We start from the raw sequence: 19,912 nt of genomic DNA on the forward strand, positions 1-19,912 counted from the left end.
CGACAGAAGCAAATATAAAGCCAAATTTATTTTCAATCCGCGCGAAATGCGTGGACATTTTTACTAACTATTTCTAAAGCGCGCGCGAATCACTGTTGAGTGTTGAATTTGTTGATGGCTGGCGCAGTCCGTGTGGCTAAATTTGTTTTTCTTTTTTCGTCGCCGCTTATCCTACGACTTAGCGTACGACCCCGACTTGTAGGTGCCGCAGACTTGTCGTGACTAAAGTCGTTGCTCGGGTCGGGGCTTGGTGGCCTATTGTGCGTCTGCCGACCGTGGTTGGCTTGGCAGTGGAGGGGAGTGGTGAGATAAGGCGCACTACGGCAGAGGTGCGACACCTCGCCACCCGATCCCGTCACCTCCTCCCACTTCGCTTCGCCATTAACGCGGGTCGGATAGCTCGACCCCTTCTTGATTCCTCCAGCTGCTCCTCGATTCCGCTTCCTGATCCCTCCTTGTCGTTTCTGCGTCGCAACAAATTCGACGTCTCCCGCATCTCTGCCACTCGAGATACCTCCGCTCGTCGGCGTCGTCGCGCTCTTTGCGCTTTTCGCTTCCGCTGTTGCTGATCTCGAGAGCTTCCCTAGGGGACGTTCCGCTCGACTTCGTGGTCGGAATGGCTTCGGCCTCCTGCCCTTCCCTGTGTATTCCTGCTACCTCGTTCCGTGATCCACGCAGGGGGGCGCTTCTGTCCAAGTCCCGACCTCCGCGGTTTCCGCCAGCGGCGGCACGATGTTCGCTGGATAGCCAGGTTTCGGATATGAGAAATAACGGTGAACTTCTTCAGCTGAGCTTTTGCCTTCCCGTGTCAGTTTTTAGTGTATAATTGGCTTGGGTTGGGACGCCTGTTAGGGATTTACGCCTCTTTCCGTTCTTTCATTACAAAATTCATTCTTTTTTTTTTCTTTTTAAGAATGCCACTCTTCCCTGAATTGTATTGTTGTCGTGAATTCAAGCGGTCGGACCTTTTTTTCTTCTCTCCTTGCAGAGAACTATGCAAGGAAGTCAATTTTATTACTGCCCTTAAAAAATGAAAGAAACATACTTAAAAGGTCTTTTTTACATACCCTAATCCATAGTATTATTTTTCTGTTGAAATTTGCTAGTTTATGACATTAATAGATTAGTCAAATCCATTTATTTTGGTGGAAAGCAGATGTTGTCAAGTTTGAAGACGGGTCAAAGTGGTGCTGCTAATGATGCTTTCTGAAACATAAGAATTTATTTTGTATTTCCAATGAAGCTAGGCAGGCTTGACACTCAATGCTCTCTTTGTTAGTATCAGAAGTCTAAGATAATTGTAGCAATAATATCAAAAATAGGTAACCAGCATAGAGGAAAAGAATTCACTATATTGAAATTGGTGCAAAAGGAGAGTTGCAACTTACATCACATGACTGTGAAACCCTAATTACCTATATATAAATGTGTGCAAAAGTAATAATAAAAGTCCATACCTTGGGATGCCCCACCTCCACCATCTTGCTTGGATTGTGGTGAGCTCCGGATTTGGCAAATCCTTCCACTAGTTCCACAAATTTCCAAAAATTCTCATAATTGAAGTTGCACAATATACATTGCACCAGGATCTTTTCGGATCAGGCCTAACAGAATATAGGTCATAAACTCTTAACAAAGATAGACTGAAAAACATGTTTGAGGATTTTACAACTTGGGAATTGAATCAAGCATTGAAGCCTCAAGTTGCGGTGATATTGATTCAACTATTGCTAATTAGCAGTAAAAAGAATATGTTTTGTCCAAATCTGATCAAACTTATGATATTACTGCCATTTTGGCCCAAGTATAATACTTATGCTTCATACAACTATGGTGGCAATATTGCTGCCGTTATTTATATACTTTAATATTGCAGTTTGCATTGTTTAAGCGGGTTCTTCTAAGGATTGATGGAGAGAGAACTCCATATATCAATCTCCAATAGTAGGTACTTAAATCCTTTTAATTTTGTTGTAACAATTAGCAATTACGAATAAGTGATGGGATATTTTCTTCTCTTAATGGTTACGGAAGGATCATTATTTTCAAAACAAACCTAGATCCTTCACATTTCATTATATTACTATTAGGAACCAAGTTCTAGATGTGGGCACTTTGCTCGATCATGAGGGAAACAAGCCCACAACACGACTTGTGTATTCTAGGGGGAGTAAAACAAAAAGGGTACTGGACAAAATTAACACATAGGAAGTTATATAGTAGACAATTATGTTTTAGAGTCAGGTATATCTGTGTGGTAGTTATATTAGCATGTTTCAGAGTTAGTTACCTAAATATGCATGGTTATAAGTATGTGTGAAGTTAGAGGAACGGGAATGGATATATTTTCTGGTTTGTGGAAGAGAACATCGGCTCTAGCTAGTTGAGAGAGTCTCTTTACCAAATTTGAGTGTTCTTTGTTGTACTATTTGTGTGAAACCTAATTAAATTCTGAGTGCTTTTCTATTTTGACTTTTGGTATCCTAACACGCACAGTGTTTTTATTAGATAAGATTAGCTGCATCAGTGCATGATCATTTATCTTATAGCCTCATTGGTTTTGAGTATGAGTGTATTTAATAGCCACTCTGTTTTCAAAGTCTTTAGTGTGTGATATTGATGGATTTTCATCTAATGACAGCTCCAAAAGGTTTATTTCCACCAGAACCTGAAGTCTACACAGGGCCTAAGCTTAAAGTTGCAATTGTTGGAGGTGGCCTTGCTGGCATGTCAACTGCAGTTGAGCTTTTGGATCAAGGACATGAGGTTAGATGCTTAAATACTTTTTAATATACTCTCTTCAACTTTCTTGTCAAATATACTGGCAAAATTTCTAATTTTTACTAGTAACTTTGTTGTAGATCTATTACCCAATCAGACTATGTATTTTGGTGTCATATGCTTGCATCATTGGTATTGCTCTTTACCTAGTTCCTGTTAAATCTTTTATGCTGCCCCTTTTCCTTCACAACATCTGTCAGGTTTTGGATCAGCTTTCTATGTAAACATTGGTTGATTTTTTAGAACATATTTTATTTTGCAATATGCATATAGCTTAGTGTAGGATAAGGTTCACGTAGCTGACCTCAAATAGTTTTGTTAAACATAGATGATAATGATAATGACCATGACAACTTGCATCTGCAATATATTTACATGTATGTATGACAGTCTCCTGATGTTTACATGCAGGTTGACATCTATGAAAGCAGACCTTTTATTGGTGGAAAAGTGGGCTCTTTCGTTGATAAGCAAGGAAATCATATTGAAATGGGATTGCATGTATTTTTTGGCTGCTACAGCAATCTTTTCCGTCTTATGAAAAAGGTAAAAGCTCTTCACATGATCAAAAAAATCAGATTTATGCTATCCATTTCAGATGATATGATGCATGGAAGTACTTGAGCACTCTTGATTCTTAAAGTTAGACTTTTACTTATTGGTATCCATAAAATACATGTATAACTTTTTAATATGAATCCTCACTTAACATGGTAATTCATATCTTCAAATTCCCAAATGATGATTTTTCAGACTATCTTTTCTGTTTTTTTTTTTTTTTGCATCTAGAATAATAGGTTTTAGGTGCTGTGCCTACTTTTTTTTTCCTTTAAAAATATTTCTTCTTATAAAAAGTACCAGTGTTTGAAATCTCATTCCATATCATAGTTTTGGTGCTTGGTTGGAATAAGCTAATTAATGGTGCCAAGTGAAGTACCATGTGTCAGCAATCAGCATCAACCAAGAGAAAGAAGTGGAGAGAGAAAAAGAAGAGAAAGAAGAGGGCGAAGAAGAGGCAAATGTAGAAGAAAAGGAACAAGGAAGAAGAATCATATCAAGGGTTCCACTATTAGCTAGAGAGGTCTACTCTATTGCATTTCCTGCCCACTAAGATCTTAATTTGTTGCTTACTTGACTCTCCCTTGCCCATATTCACTGTCCTAGGATTGACATTTGATGTGCTTGTGCCATGTTTGACCAATGCTAGCATCTCGATATTTGGGAATGCAACATATATACTTGCTTCTGCTGATACAAAATGATGGCTAAAGCTACGCCTTATATGCTATCTCTTGAAATGTATGCAACAACACCTAGAAGAGAGATTACCAAAGAAAGATGCCATCGTGGTATCTCTATCATACTAAATTCTTGAAGCAAATATGGTTTCAGACATTTGCTGTAATTTAATGGATCATCTGTTGGTAGCCTTTTACATTGGCTATTCGTTTAGGTCAAATTGTTGTTTTATTATGAATTAACATTCTTCCTATATGAGAGGGTAAGCAATCCACCCTTTAGTTGCATAGTAAGGGAAGGCCTTCTTGGACATTCAAGTACAGAGGAGCTCCTATCTAAGTGTCTTAACATTTTTAGTTGGATTGAGCTTCTCCTTGGACATCTTCATGGTATCATAGCTATAATAGGGAAAGATTAAGGCTAACTTTTTTCCTTCTACCTATATGTAATATTCATAATTGTAACATTAGATTATAATCCCTGGAATATATGTTATTCACAAAGAGACCCATTTCTTGAAAACCTAGTGTATTACAACTATATGCAATCCTAGAACCTCTTAAGGACCTGCTTAGTAAATTCCTTGATTATTGGAATTGAAAAATAATGAGATAGTTTTATTGGACACACCATTCTCTCAAATAAAGCGAGAATCAAACCCTGTATTTTATTCATTTCTTATCTTTTGATATTGATAAACCGTCACCTAGAGTAGGTAAGTCCATTTCATGGGCTACTCTTAATTGCAAAATGGGTACTATTACTACTTTGATGAGAATTACATGTATTTATCAACACTTTAAGCTCACCCTATTTTTTTTCATACTTATCTAACTTATGTGTTTGTTAGTGTGGTGCATTCAATTCCGACACCTTTGTCCATTCTATTATCTTCTCCTGCTTGCAGCGGATGCCCACTAGACTCCATTGCTCATCTGGCATTGCCTTCCATTTTGGATGCAACTTTTGATTTGATCTGTCTATCACTCTTTAGAGAGGTTTTTCTAGTTGTTTTATGTCTCGTCCGATTTCTTGTTTCTTAAATTGTTGCATTGTCACGTAGATATTGTGCTTTTATTTCTTCTTTGAATTCACATTATATTCCTAGGATTACCTTAAAGGCACTTTCACATTCAGGGTGGAGATGAGGGACTAGTTAAAGAAATTCAAGGCTTGCATAGTTGCATTTGAATGCTACACGGGAGGTGATACCTCTTCCTCTTAGTAAGTGCACAATAGGTTGTAAATGAATATTGTCCAAAGTGAACAATATCATACTATTTTGGAGATATATGAATTCCATCGGTCCAACAAGTTGTATAAGAGTCATGGTCAAGATGGAACGATGTGGTGAACCTTAACAAAGGAGGTGGAGGAGGTCTGAACCATGGGAATAATGGTAGGGGGCTTCCAGTAAAAATCCATGATAAGCTCTCGAGGCAGATGATGCTCCAGGTATTTCACATAAGGCGTGCCCCCAATTGCAGTGGAAAGAAGTGACTTCGATCGAAGTATGGTGGTCCTTATCTTCGTTGGTATGAGGACTTTTGGGTAGAGTTCAAAAACAAATCAATGAGGGCTTAGGTCCAAAGTGGACAATATCATACCATTGTGGAGATGTGTGAATTCGATCAGTTCAACACACTCAAGTTATGGAATGGTTTACTTGAATACCTTTTCAACTAGGCTAAAATTGTTCCAGCTCGATTTTTCCTTAATTTGACAACCATAGTTGAATGACCTTTTATCTCATGGACACGAAGACTTCCATTGTGACCTTAAGGAAGATGTGTGTATGTAGCAACCTACAAGATTTGTTGCTCAAGAGGAGAGTGATTTACTGTGTAAATTGAAGAAGTCTTTCTTTGGCTTGAAAGACCCTTAGAGCATGATTTAGTAAACTCTGTTATGCTCTCCTTCAATTCCAGGTGATCAGAAATGTCATATGATTTCATTTTGCCTCTCCATCTAGAAAACATATTGTCTTTATTGCTTATATGGATATTATCATTGGTGATGACTTGGCAAACATGGAGTTGAAATGTCACGGCCCGGGGGAGTCCTTGTCCGAAGAAATTTCGGTAGCATCTCCCTTGTACGGGTGACAATCTGAAACTTTTCTACAATGTCCTCTGGGCCACATATACATCGGCCAATACGACCGAAACAATAACAATAATATAAGCACAACACACAGACATCCATGCTGTTTAATAGTTAACAAACTAGCACAGTAATAATAAGACTCAAAAACAACCCTACTCAACTACACCCATAAAGCACAAAACCGATGTCCTACTCCACTACACCCATAAAGCTCAAATCCGACGATAAAATCAACTCACCTCTTCTGCCGTCTAAGCAGGCATATAGTAAAACAAATCCAATAAAACTCATAGGCAATATCCAAAAGTAAACTAATACAAATCCAGATAATGCAATAAGAAACATAACAAAAGACTAAATAACTCTGGATCTTCAGGGGACTAGCGACTAGAACTCTCCGAACAACATCAACCTGAAAATAGCAACGGAGTTGGGTGTGAGTCCAACACTCAGTGGGTATCAACTGATATGCATAATAAAGAAAATAACATCCAGCACTAATCATGCGTACAGTCTCATGATACAAGAAGGATAAATGCAATTGAAATAAGCAGGAGAAAACTGTACTAATCAGGACCAGGGTATAAGTACAACAGGTCGTCAGACCGAGAGTGTCATAAATCCTGTATGCATGTCAATCATATGCATCCATACAAATGCAACAAGTAAATGCAGCAAACACAAACAATAAATGCATCATGCATATGATGCCAATGTCATGGTCACCCCTGACGCCAGTCAGTGATCTCACACACAATGGTGAGACTGAGTGGGTAGGGCTGTGACAACCGTGCACTCTGCCGTCACTGCTCCTAATGAGTGACCGAGTGGACGGAATGCTGTCAGAGTACACACATACTCCTACCCCAAATCATAAATGGGGGAGCACAATTCTTTCATCTCCCGGAACACCATGACGGGGAGGGATCCCGGCGTGCTACCACGCTACAGTACACTACCCATGAGCGTCCCACGGAGCACCACCGAGCAAACTGACGTGCTACCACGCTGCGTCACGCTACCCATGAGCGGACCAACGGAGCACCGACAGTGATGAAACTGGCGATGTGCTCAACAATAATGAAGCAGACTATCGCGCAGCATGCAATCATGCGAATGGTGCATGATACTAAGCATGACAAAATACTGAGCAGCATAGCAATAATCCATATATATGTAAAATGTGTACCATCGGAAAATGAATCAAATCAAAGTACACAAACCATATAAGGTATCAAAAACCCTAGGTCCTGAACATGATAAATAACATGGTTGTGTCACTACCTCTATAAGCATGTAAAGTCAGATAAGTACTAACATGATGTGCATAACAAACAAACAACCAAGCATGTAACAGATCGGGTAGTGATCAACCGAAACAGATAAGAAAACACAATCGTTGCTATTTGTTAAAGACATTATTATGCATATCAAATGACATAAAGTCAAAGTACCCGCCTCCAAATCGAAAAGTCCAAACCGGTAGTCGAGATACTCGTCTCGTGTCAAAGTCCTGTGTCAACCGTATAATGTACATTTTTATTTAGCTACAAATTTAAACGAATAGCTAAATAAAATCTTCTAAATTAATTTAGGGTAAAACCCTAATCATTCCACTACCCGAATACATTAAAACCTACACATGAATCCAAGTTAACAATTTTTGCTAACACAACTAGCAATCATCTACAACGAAAATCAAGACCCTAAACCTTACCTCAATTCATAGCCAGGGATATTGCTAGAAATTGTGGCCGAAAATCACAGCTGCCGCCGATAAACCTAATCGGAGCGAGGTGGAGCTGTGGATTCCCAAAGCAATTACCCTAATAAAAATCATTACATCCACTGCTAAACATTAGATTAAAATTACTAATGTATAATCCTCTAAACCAACTACTTACCCGCCAAATCGATACTCTTCTTCTAGCCGGATCAAGCTTGTTTGCCCGGTACAACCTGTCTGGAAACTTCTGGCCGAAACAAAGGAAGAGATCTAACACCAGGTGGCGGCAGCCGGCTCTAGGGCTGAGGAGGAGCGGCGGTGAACACAAACTAGGGCAGCAGAGGAGGTCGGCGGCGCCACTGGAATCTCCACAGCGAGAGGCGGCGCCGGCAGTGAAGCGAGGAGTCGGCGTCTGCGTCGGCCAGGGGAGAGGAAAAAGGGGGAATTGGCTCGGCCGATTAGGGCACGGCTGCGGTTGGCGAGGAAGACGCGAGGAAGATGGAAGGCGACAGTGGATCGGCGGTGGCAGATCGTCGCCGGCGCTTGGGGGAAGAGGAAGAAGAAGGCGTCGAGTGTGCGGCTCGGAAGGAAGAAGGAGAGAGCTTAGCGTCGCGGAAGACAAAAAAAAAAAAAAGAAAGACAAGAAGGAACCGCCTTGGAACGGTTAGGGCACAGGAGGAGGCGGCGTCGGGTGAGGAGTCGGGCACGCGGGGAAGAGAAACAGAAGAAAGAAAAAGAAAATAGAAAAAAAATAAAAAGAAAAGAAAATGAAATAATAAGGGAAATCAAACATTTCCTCGCTTAAATTGGGTAGCCTAAACAGGCTTTTCCCGAGCTCAATTTTCATCCCCATAAACTCGTCCATACGAGATCCGAAAAATTCTCGAAAAATTTCTAAAAATTCTGGAAAATTCCCTTATCATTATCTGCCCTTTTTTTTTAAAGTATTTTACATGAAAGCCTATCTTCATCCATACTTTCAGTCCAAGAATCTGAGCTGTTTCTTGGAATAGAAGTGGTTCAATGAAGAGGACATTTATATCTCCCAATAGAAATATATAAATTGTAATTGATACGCTAGAGAAAATTGGTATGTTGGGGGCTGAACCAGCTGATACCTATCTTGAATCCAAATGTCAAACTGATGCCATGATAGGGGAACCACTGATTGATCTAGTCCATCTCCTTGAGCTTGAGAGTAAGAGACAAACTCCTTTGTTTACTTCAACATGGTTAAGTGAGGCCCTGGTTGAATGCTTTAGTGTCAATCGACCCCATCTAAATGCCTTGTTATTTTTTTGTTCTTTGCACTCCCATTGAAATTCTACCTTAGACTTTTCTACTTTGAATAAAACTTTTGTCAATATTTGTCTAGGACTATTCAAATGAAGTTTCATTTGGTTGATTTGCTACATCATATGAAAGCTTTTGCTATCTTCTTGATCATCAGTTCTGTTTTTTTTTTTTTCTTTTCATTTTTATTGTTTTTAGAATATTTATTGCTCACTGGCATTGACTTCTTTGCATTTTGATACACTCAACTAAATCATAAATTAGTTAAGCGTGGCAATAGAAACTTATGGGAGTCTGATAACAAGATGAGATTTGAAGTACCTGTTGTTGAGTAGATATTAGAAACACAACAGTCACAAGAAAATGACAATAAAAAGGAGTTGCAAGTAAAAGAGTTCGCTGTTGATGTTGGGTTTGGAGATGTTTGATGTAGATTGTCTTATTCTTGCATAGCAAAACAAGAGAGACGGTTTCTATGACTAGAACCTTGATCACAGTAAAGCAACATACTGTTGCACTAAAGCTCCTTCTCTCTCAATTACAAAAAAAAAATATTATGACATAAAAAATACTATCACAACATATTATTATATCAGTACTTTTTTATCTTGTTGTGTCTATTATTGGTGACATCTAATGGAAACGTAATGTTCATATTGGGATAACTTTTATGTTGAGTAGACAATTCTGGCCACACACACACACACACAGAGACGCTATATGTATTATATTGGTTTATTTCTCTTAAGTTATCTGTTTGTCTAATTTCTTGGATTGTATTTTGTTATTTCTTATTTCTATTTTATTGCTCACATGGAGATATATAGCATTATACTTTAGCTTGTTCTCTATGTTTCACTTGTCAGGTAGGTGCTGATGAAAATTTGTTGGTTAAGGATCACACTCACACCTTTGTGAACAAGGGGGGTAAACTTGGCGGTATGGCATGATTTTTTTTTTTTGTTTGTTGTGATATCTTTCAAGCAAAAGGATTTAAAGCTAGGATATTTTCATTCAAAAAAAAAGATGGAGAAGAGTTTCTTTCATGTTACATTTTCTCAAATTTCATATCTATAAATTTAATCTTTTGTTGCAGAACTTGATTTTCGGTTTCCTTTGGGGGCACCAATTCATGGAATACGAGCATTTCTAGCAACCACACAACTAGAGGTGTGAACTTAAGTGAAGTTATTTAATCACTAAATTGATGGTAGCTTATTCATCAGTTACACTGTGATTGCATAATCTATTGGAATAGTTTAAATACTTCTGCTAAACTACTTTGGTGTGAGTTATCAGTACTTTGTGTTCCTTGATATTGCTTATACTTGGTACAAAAGATCATAAAATAATGTCTATGAGGTCATGGAACATGAGAAAGTTGCCTAATTGTTAAAATGGAAAACATTCAGAAAATCTATTCACATGCTAAGAAATGTTTGGTATTTTATTAATTGTTCTGGTGTTGCAATTCTTGTCTTTCTTTCTTTGTGTTCACTTCCAGTGGAGATACATTTTATACAACTGCCAGGAGGACTATTATTACTCTTCTAATGTGATTACTCAGTATAAATTGATTTGTCTTGCTACAAGTTCAAATATAGAGATCACAGAACTCAACTCTCCAAAATTTTATTATCTCAATAATTTATTGTGAGCCATCACAGTTCATTTCCTCCAAAGCTAATTAAGTATTCTCTCTTGAATAATCACATGACTGTGTGGCCATTACGTATACAAAAATTACCAACTTAATGTGAATATGGACATCATTATCCTATATGTGTATTCATGTTCCATGTTTTTACTTGATGTTTCTTTTGTTTCCGTTGATCTATAGTTCTCTGCAAATTGTTTGGAATAAAGTTCATTCTGAAACTATGCAACAGACAGCAACATAATAAGTAATTTCCAATTTATGCTGTCACTTTGAGTACAATCTGTGTCATATTGATGTTTTTATGCTTGTCTGTCATCATGGCTTCAAGGTGATTATTTCATGTAAAGTGAGACTGTCACAGTAGTGCTGAACCAGCATGTCCTATTTAGTATTTCTAGAACCGCCAAAAAAGTTTTGAGAACCTATCATTCTACAGAAAAAATATTCAATCTTTAATAACTAGATACTTTTGTTTGACAATTAAATAATGTGTTTTATTTGAAAAACAATGTATTCCATCGTGTAACATGTTTGGATTAGATACTAATGGTGTATTATGTATGAGCATGTCTCGGCAGTTCCCCTTTCTTTCTAAATTTTCTTTTATTCTGTTTGAGAATGCATTTCCATTCTCCTTTTTTGTGATTTTGTTTTCTTCAGTTGTTGACACCTGATGTTGCCTTTACATTTTAATAGCTCTATGATAAATCACGGAATGCTTTTGCCCTTGCTCTAAGCCCTGTTGTTCGAGCTCTTGTTGATCCTGACGGTGCATTGCAAGAGATAAGGGACCTAGATACTGTAAGTTTTTGCTATTTATGGTATATGAACTGTGATTGATACCGTTATTATGTTATTGGAGTCATCACTTAGATGCTTTGTGAGTTTGGTTTACGGCTTAAAATTCCGTACCGGGCTAGACGAAACGGGCAAAATTTAGTTCTGTCGCCCAGCACCGGTACTAGTCTGCGGCAATCTCCATGGGGTCGCGGGGGCGCCGCGATCCCACAACAACGCCCATGGGGTCATGGGAGCGTTGCGATCCCGCAGTGACCTCCGCAGGGTCAATGGCTCTGGGATCCACATTTTTTTTTAAAAAAAATATTTCTCTCTTTTTTAAAAATATTTAGGCTAAATTTTTATTTAAAAATTGATATATTTTATATTTTAAAAATACTGAAATCATATCTGCCGTATCGTTCAGATGATAAACCAAAACTCCGATACGGTTCAAAATTTTAAAACATGGTTCGGTTCCACTTTGAATATTTTAATTATAGAATATTATGTTGCCCTATATGTCATGTAATAGTTGTCTCTTTATAACAATAATATAATATTTCCTCCCTACTAACTGAAGCTTTGTTCAAAGGATTCTTGCAAATCAGAAGACTCAGACAACTTTAGTAATATATATATCATCTTATGAAGTGGTTACATATGATAATACTTTGTATACGTTGACATGGATTTGCCTGCATCTTATCTGATATATTGATTGGATGGTATCCTTATCACAGTAATTGTCTCTGCTTTATCATTTCCTTCCTATTGCTAGTAGAAAAAATCTGCTGATTATGCTCTCCTGTCTAATTGCATATGGAAGTTAATAAAAATTTTGTTGATTGTGCTTTTCCAGATTAGTTTTTCTGATTGGTTTTTGTCGAAAGGAGGTACACGTACGAGTATTCAGGGGGCGTTTGGTTTAGGGTAATAGGAGTGGGGAATGGGAATGAGAATCATTGATTCCCATTGTTAATGTTTGGATTATAGGAATAGGAATACAAATAAGGGAATGAATCCTTGAAATTGGGTAATAACTCATTCCCATGTACCCCCCTTCAATGAGCCATTACCCTATTTTCATCAATCAAAATATTCCCTTATTCCAAAAATACCCTTGACTTAAAACTAAAATTTTCTCCATTAATATCAAATATCAAATATCAAAATATATATATTTATTTTTTCTTTCATATCACTTATCTCTCCTTATTCTCTCTCATTATATTTTCTCTCTCATCATAGTTTCTCTCTCATCATTTTATCACACACTTTCTCTCTCCTATCACACTCTCTTTCCTCTTTTTTCTCATTACACTTTCTCTCTCATCATACTTTCTCTCTCCTCAATATCTTCCATCGCATTCTCTTTCTTCTTTTTTTCCTCATCACACTTTCTCTCTCATCATACTTTCTCTCTCCTCAATCTCTTCCATCGCATTCTCTTTCTTCTTTTTTTCCTCATCACACTTTCTCTCTCATCATGCTTTCCCATCACACTCTTTTTTTTCTCATTACACTTTTTCTCTCATCATACTTTCTCTCCCCTCAATCTCTCTTATCACACTTCTTCCTTTTTTCCTCAACACACTGTCTCTCTCATCATACTTTCTCTCTCATCATACTTTCTCTCTCATCATACTTTCTCTCTCCTCAATCTCTCTTATCACACTTACTCCTTTTTTCCTCAACACACTTTCTCTCTCATCATACTTTCTCTCTCCTCAATCTCTCCCATCATATTCACCATACTTTATCTCTCCTCAATCTCTCTCATGACACACTCTCTCCTCATTTTTTTCTCACTATATTTTCTCTCTCTTCATCCTCTCCTATCATACTTTCTCTCACATCATATTTTCTCTCATCATGCTCTCTCCAATCACACTCTTTTTTTTCATTTTCTCTCATCACACTTTCTCTCTCTTCATTCTTTCTTATCACACTTTATCTCTCATAATACATTCTCTCTCATCATTCTCTTTCATCATATTTTTCTCTCACATTCATCTTTCTCTCACATCTAATTTTTTCTCTTATTTCCCTTTAAGGGTAAAAAAGGAAACTTTGATTTATTCCGATAGAAGATATACAATTAACCAAACATTACTTTTAAGAGTGATATCCATGCTCATACCCATTCCCATTCCACAATACAATGATTTACATTCCGATTCCTATTCCTAGAAAAGAACCAAACGCCCCCTCAGCGAATGTGGGATCCTGTTGCTTATGCTCTTGGATTTATTGACTGTGATAATATAAGTGCCCGATGTATGCTCACTATTTTTGCACTTTTTGCTACCAAGACAGAAGCTTCCTTATTGCGAATGTTGAAGGGTTCTCCTGATGTATATTTAAGTGGGCCTATAAAAAAATATATAATGGAGAAAGGTGGCAGGTATGACATGAATAGAAGGCCTTCTCAATAGTTAATATTAACTTGAATTCTTTGTCAAAGGGCTGATTATATTTTCCACCATTTCAATTTTTTCAATAGGTTTCACTTGAGATGGGGCTGTAGGGAGATACTATATGAGAAATCACCTGATGGCGAGACATATGTCACTGGCCTTGCTATGTCGAAGGTTGATCCATGATCCTGTATTCATTATATGTGGTCACACTCATTCTTTGTAAGATGGTATTCAGAGATAATGGTTGAACACCAATTAAGTTGAATTATACGAGTTGCAGTTATGACAGGTTGAAGATAAGACTCAAGCTAGCCCTACTTGATATAAAAAATGTGATTGAAATGACCTTTAGTATTACTGGTGATATGACCTTTCAGTATAAGTGATCCCAAAAAGTTGGATACATTCATCCATCTAAATTATAATGAACACATATGTCATTTATATGATTTCCTGTATACAGTCACAACCTTGCACATCTATGCATTTTTATGGCATAAAACTACAAAATCTCTGCCAAACTATTCCAAGGCCAGTTAAATTGATGCATTCATAATTGGTTCTCTGCTATTGTTAGGTTTGTAAATTCTGTTGCATCAATGCTTCAAACAAGTTATCAGTCTGTCCAAGCCATGTCACCTGTATATCATAATACAAGCAACTATGTTTGCTCAGTCTCATTTAGCAGTACAACACGTGCATGAATGTAGGAATCTGGCATATTTTCTAAAAGCTTTTGTGTGACTCCGAGTGTGAAGGGTAATCGACCAAGAACTTGATCCTTACCAGCATATCATAACTATACTATTGAAATGCTTTTAAGTTGTCGGAAGAGCAATGGCTGCCCAGGCACCATGCTACGTATTTTTAAACTTCTAGAACAGGTATAGCTTTGAGTTATGGTTATAGGGTATATTCACCAAACCTTGAACCTATGGTAGCATTATTTATTGTGTTCTCCCTACCATATTCTGCCAATATTATGTTTAAGTTGATTCTGTATTTCATCTACATTGTCTATGTTTCCTATATGAATGGCTTCGAAAGTTAATTTTCTGCTATTACTTGCAATTACCAACCTTTTAATATTGTAAATTTAACTTAACAGGCTACACACCAGAAAATTGTGAAAGCTGACGCATATGTTGCAGGTCTACCATCATTATCTTGCATATTATGTTTATTTCCTTTTTGCCTCATCATATTGTTTGAAATGATCTGTTCATCTTATTTCAGCATGTGATGTTCCTGGTATTAAAAGATTGCTTCCATCTAAGTGGAGAGAGTGGGACATGTTTGACAATATCTACAAATTAGTTGGAGTCCCAGTTGTCACGGTTCAGCTGCGGTACAATGGATGGGTAACAGAGCTGCAAGATTTCGAGATATCAAGGTAACTCCATCTTTATACATTTTGACTACAATGCGTTAATAGTGCAAGGGACTTTATCCAGTACTAACCTTGCACTATGACAAAGGTTAGTACTGGATAATTGTTGTTTTTAAGTTGATCCTATGATCCTCTCTTTCTATTTCCTTTCTGAAAAGTTTATGCCATTGTGATTGCAGACGACTGACTCAAGCTGTAGGGTTGGACAACCTTCTTTACACCCCAGATGCAGATTTTTCTTGCTTTGCGGACCTTGCACTTTCATCACCAGAAGATTATTACATCGAAGGGCAAGGCTCACTTATCCAGTAAGAATACTTATTCCGTCATATGGCTGTGTATTAGCTTCTGAACATACTGTGCTTTTGCTGATGTAGTATTTCTTCTTTTTGTTTGATAACTTTCCTCTTTCTATGAACTTTTCCTAATTTGATCAAAATTCTAGAGGCATTTGGCAGTCTGATAAATGATAATGGATAAATATGTTCCATTTTCAAGTCTCATCATTCATGATGTAAAGTGATGGTTAGAATCAGAACGTTTGTTAACAATCCTAAACTATATAGTTGAATGCTTTGCTAGACCATCCAATAGACAATATATTTATGGAACAGTACATTGCTATGTAGTATTCATCATATCTTATGTCTAAATATTGACTTGATGAACACTTTTGGAGAAGCAAATGGAAATATCAATGTGATAAATAAATTGCCAAAGATGTCATGTTAGAGCCGGGTAGTCGTTCCCCCTGGATCCACAAGCTTTATCTTACTTCATGAGGAAAACTCATGTTCTGTCAAAATAATTGGCTGCAGCCTGTAGTAAAATAACTGTAATGTGTGTCTCAAATTTGGTGTACAATTTTGTCCCACTGCTTTGCCATGTTTAGTGAAAATATTTCAAGCAGAAAAATGCGAGTCAGTGGAGACCAAGAGTCCAGGCTGGGGGGTTATGATATATATGCAATTGTGAACTGAAACCATCTTCCTTCTTGCCTATTCTTTTTTGCCCTTTTCCATCTTTGGGTTTTTCATGTAAATATATTGTGCTTGTGTTATCTTAGGTACTGCAAGTGGTAAAAAATTGTCTCTAGTTTTAGAAAATAGTTGGTGTAATTTTTAAGGATATTAATGTAAATTTTTTTAGAGTCACAATGAAGAAATAAGTTTGGAATGAATAGATTGATAATATTAATGCAACATGAAATTTGTGATAAATAAGATTAGAAGGTAATAGTTGGAGAGTCCAAGAAAGTAAAATGTATAGGGAATTGGTGGTGGTGTGACAATTCGCAAAAGCTATTAATCTGATGATGATATATCTTAAAGATTGCAGAGAAGTGAGAAGTTGAATGTGTAAAAAGTAGCTAAATTACCATCTTGCATCTTATTCATCAATAGTAGAAAATTTCTTTTGCTATTCATGTCTGACTGAAACCAGGTGATGCATCTTATTAAAAGTCAGATTGTTATCAACTGATGGGTCTTGAATGCTGAACGTTCTTAAGAACACCTACCTTGTGATCTTTTTCAGATTTATATCATTCTCAAGAGAAAATATGCCTCCTTCAAGTTCTGAGAAATTATTTGATCTGCTAATGCATTCTTGCTGCTTCATAAGTGATACATAATATCATCTATATTGACAATAGGACAAATCAAAAATCTATTTCTGCAAGTGCTATACTGTACTGGTAATTTAAGTTAGCACTAGGCAGCACATATTCCTACTAGCATTTTTTGATCATTTCTTTTGATAATATGCTGTTTACTTATCATCCATGCAGCACATACACCCTTATCCTCCATTCCCATGGTTGAAACTGTCCTTGGTAGAATTGATGTTGGCTTTACTTTCTTTGTTGATAAGCTTCCTTCACCATAATATGTTCTCTTTCAAATGATGTTAGGTGCATGATTGAAAACTGATCCACCTTTCTTTTTTGTAGAGCTGTACTAACACCTGGTGACCCCTACATGCCATTGCCTAACAATGAGATAATCGAAAAAGTCCAAAAGCAGGTGGTCATTTACTCTAATTGAGTATTAGGTTCAAACTTTTTTTTTCCCTAATCAATCATTTGCATGATTCACTTGCAACGTTCAGATTTTACATCCACTTCCAGTGATTATAATACAGTGGATTTTTTCTTGTTTCCTACCCGTATGCTGCAATGTTTTATCTTGTAGAATATTGTTTTCATGTCGTGTGACTGGTATGCTGACAGTGAGTTATTGGTTTATTAGCTCTTCCTGGTTTTTTTTAAACACTTTTTTAAATGCCTGTTATATGTTCACACAATCCTTCTTTTTGGTTGCTGTTTTTCATTGTTTGACTAATAGTCTGTCATTTTCACGGTCACTGCTGATAAAAAGAATAAGAATCACCTTTTGAAATGCCTTAGCAAGAAGTGTTGTACTTGAAACTTGAGATTGGTTTTAACGAATAAAAGATTGAAGCGGAGCTTCTCGCCTTGGAAAAAATAGTGTATACATAATCTGCATCTGGTTACATGAGTCATTCATTTAATATAATTCAATGTCTGACTCATGATAGTTCGTCTTTAAACATGATATCGATTTTTTTTTCATATATGAAGTAATTGTTGGCAGAAATAAGCTTCATAGCACTATTCAATATATCCCTGCTGTAGAATCTTTGTACCTCCTTTACTGCTCGATCCGGAAAAGGAAATAACTTCATGTGATCAGTTAACTGGCACATAAAGATATAATTTCATTTCATTTTTTTTTATCAGGTCTTAAATTTGTTCCCCTCCTCTCGAGGATTAGAAGTTACTTGGTCGTCAGTTGTTAAAATTGGGCAATCTTTGTATCGCGAGGCACCTGGAAAAGACCCATTTAGGCCAGATCAAAGGACACCAGTCAAAAACTTTTTCCTTTCTGGTTCTTATACAAAACAGGTAAATGAGCTGATATTCTTTTTCCCCTAAATATGTTTTATTGGCATTAATCATATTCTCTAATCATATTCTCTTACTGTCTTTTATGCAGTATTCTGTAATATTTTCTTGCTGTTTAAATTCTCCACATTCCAGTCTCCTCCATTAAACTGAAATCAACAGCCATCACTTGTTTTGCTATGCTGATTATAATGTTTGAATAGGATTCTCTACTTTTTTTTTCTTAAAAAAATAACATTTGAATTTTTTGCATATTAAAAATTGGATTTTGCTTGCGTTTTGTACCACATGGGATAAAAACTGTTTTATGCTGCCGTTATGACATCTTGACTGGGTAATACAGTGATCGAGTTAGTCATGACCTTCCAACCTAGACTATTATTTGGTGTAGAATGTGTGGGTAGGCCATCTAATTTGGATGCCCATGGGTACTGATATAATCACAGTGAAAAAAGAAGTTAATTCAGATCGGGCACTTTGTTTGAATACTATTCTCGTTTTTAGGTTGATACTTAACATTTTCTAAGTTCTTGCGATGCTACTATCATCACTCAAAAGGGTTACTAGTGAATGATCTGCGTGTTTCGAGTTTTGGGTGTGTCGTATTAATGTGCAGAATTGTCATTTTTTAGGATGAGCTTTGACTTCCTACAAGATTTACATTGCTTTCTTCCTTTACATCTATTCGATTAAATACTAAACAATAGTTCTCTCAACCAATTTATACCACTTTCCCCTAGGGTTTATTTATCATTGTACTTCACAGAAATGGGTCACTAAGTGGATGAAACTTTGGTTTGCTCCTATTTCGCACAGGATTACATTGATAGCATGGAAGGTGCAACTCTGTCCGGCCGGCGGGCAGCAGCCTATGTCTGCAATGCCGGGGAAGAACTAGCAGCTCTGAGAAAGAAGCTTGCTTCCGACAATCTGGGAACGACGGAAAAAGACTTGAACACGGCTGAAGAACTGAGCCCGGTTTGAAGTTTTGGTCAGTTTTCTCTGTCCATGTGGTGCATCACCATTGAATTGTTGCAGCCTCTAAAACAATCTTCATATCTGATAGTTGTGTATCTGTTTTTTAGGACCAAATTACATATGGCATACGGTATTAATTCAGGCAAATGACAAATAAAGTCATTGAAAAGAAATAAATAAATCTTTGTTGTATTATTCACCTTCAATAATTAAAATCATTCATCAATAATAAATTTAAATATATTTTATAAAATTAAAAATATAAAGTAGAGAAAAATCTCCAATGACAATTTGAATTTTGCATGCAATCCCTACTCATAAAAAATTTTGTTTCCACTCTATGTATGTAAAGTTTTATTTGTTTCAACTCCCTCATGTAAATATTGTGACTTAATTGTCTCTCAGATTTTTAGGTACAAAAGGTCCAAAAATGAGTATAATTCCTATTAAATTGAGTATATTTTTTTTCCTATTTTAATATAATTCCTCTTAAATTTAGTATCATGTAAAAAGAAAATCTAGTATATTTTCTATCCAATTAAGTATCATTTAAAAAAAATTTAATATATTTTCTATCCAATTGAGTATCATTTAAATAAAATCTAGTATATTC

General features: G+C 36.6%; 1 protein-coding gene across 2 annotated transcripts; it reads left to right on the top strand.

The window, feature by feature from the left end:
• The first annotated feature begins 274 nt into the window (after positions 1-274).
• Positions 275-19,494, top strand: LOC121971957 (zeta-carotene desaturase, chloroplastic/chromoplastic-like). 2 transcript variants are annotated; one of them, XM_042523506.1, is made up of 15 exons: positions 275-773; positions 2,642-2,766; positions 3,193-3,327; positions 10,012-10,084; positions 10,242-10,315; positions 11,502-11,606; positions 12,445-12,498; positions 13,799-13,989; positions 14,089-14,176; positions 15,114-15,156; positions 15,242-15,398; positions 15,575-15,703; positions 17,347-17,419; positions 18,157-18,321; positions 19,138-19,494. In XM_042523506.1, the coding sequence occupies exons 1-15, from the start codon at positions 617-619 to the stop codon at positions 19,303-19,305; spliced, it is 1,737 nt and encodes a 578-aa protein (XP_042379440.1). In that variant the 5' UTR covers positions 275-616; the 3' UTR covers positions 19,306-19,494. The 2 variants fall into 2 exon arrangements, with proteins under 2 accessions (XP_042379440.1, XP_042379441.1); XM_042523507.1 differs by lacking the exons at positions 12,445-12,498; positions 13,799-13,989; positions 14,089-14,176.
• Positions 19,495-19,912: the final 418 nt, after the last annotated feature.

The sequence above is a fragment of the Zingiber officinale genome, chromosome 4A, assembly GCF_018446385.1.
Source record: "Zingiber officinale cultivar Zhangliang chromosome 4A, Zo_v1.1, whole genome shotgun sequence".
Taxonomy (NCBI): Eukaryota; Viridiplantae; Streptophyta; class Magnoliopsida; order Zingiberales; family Zingiberaceae; genus Zingiber; species Zingiber officinale.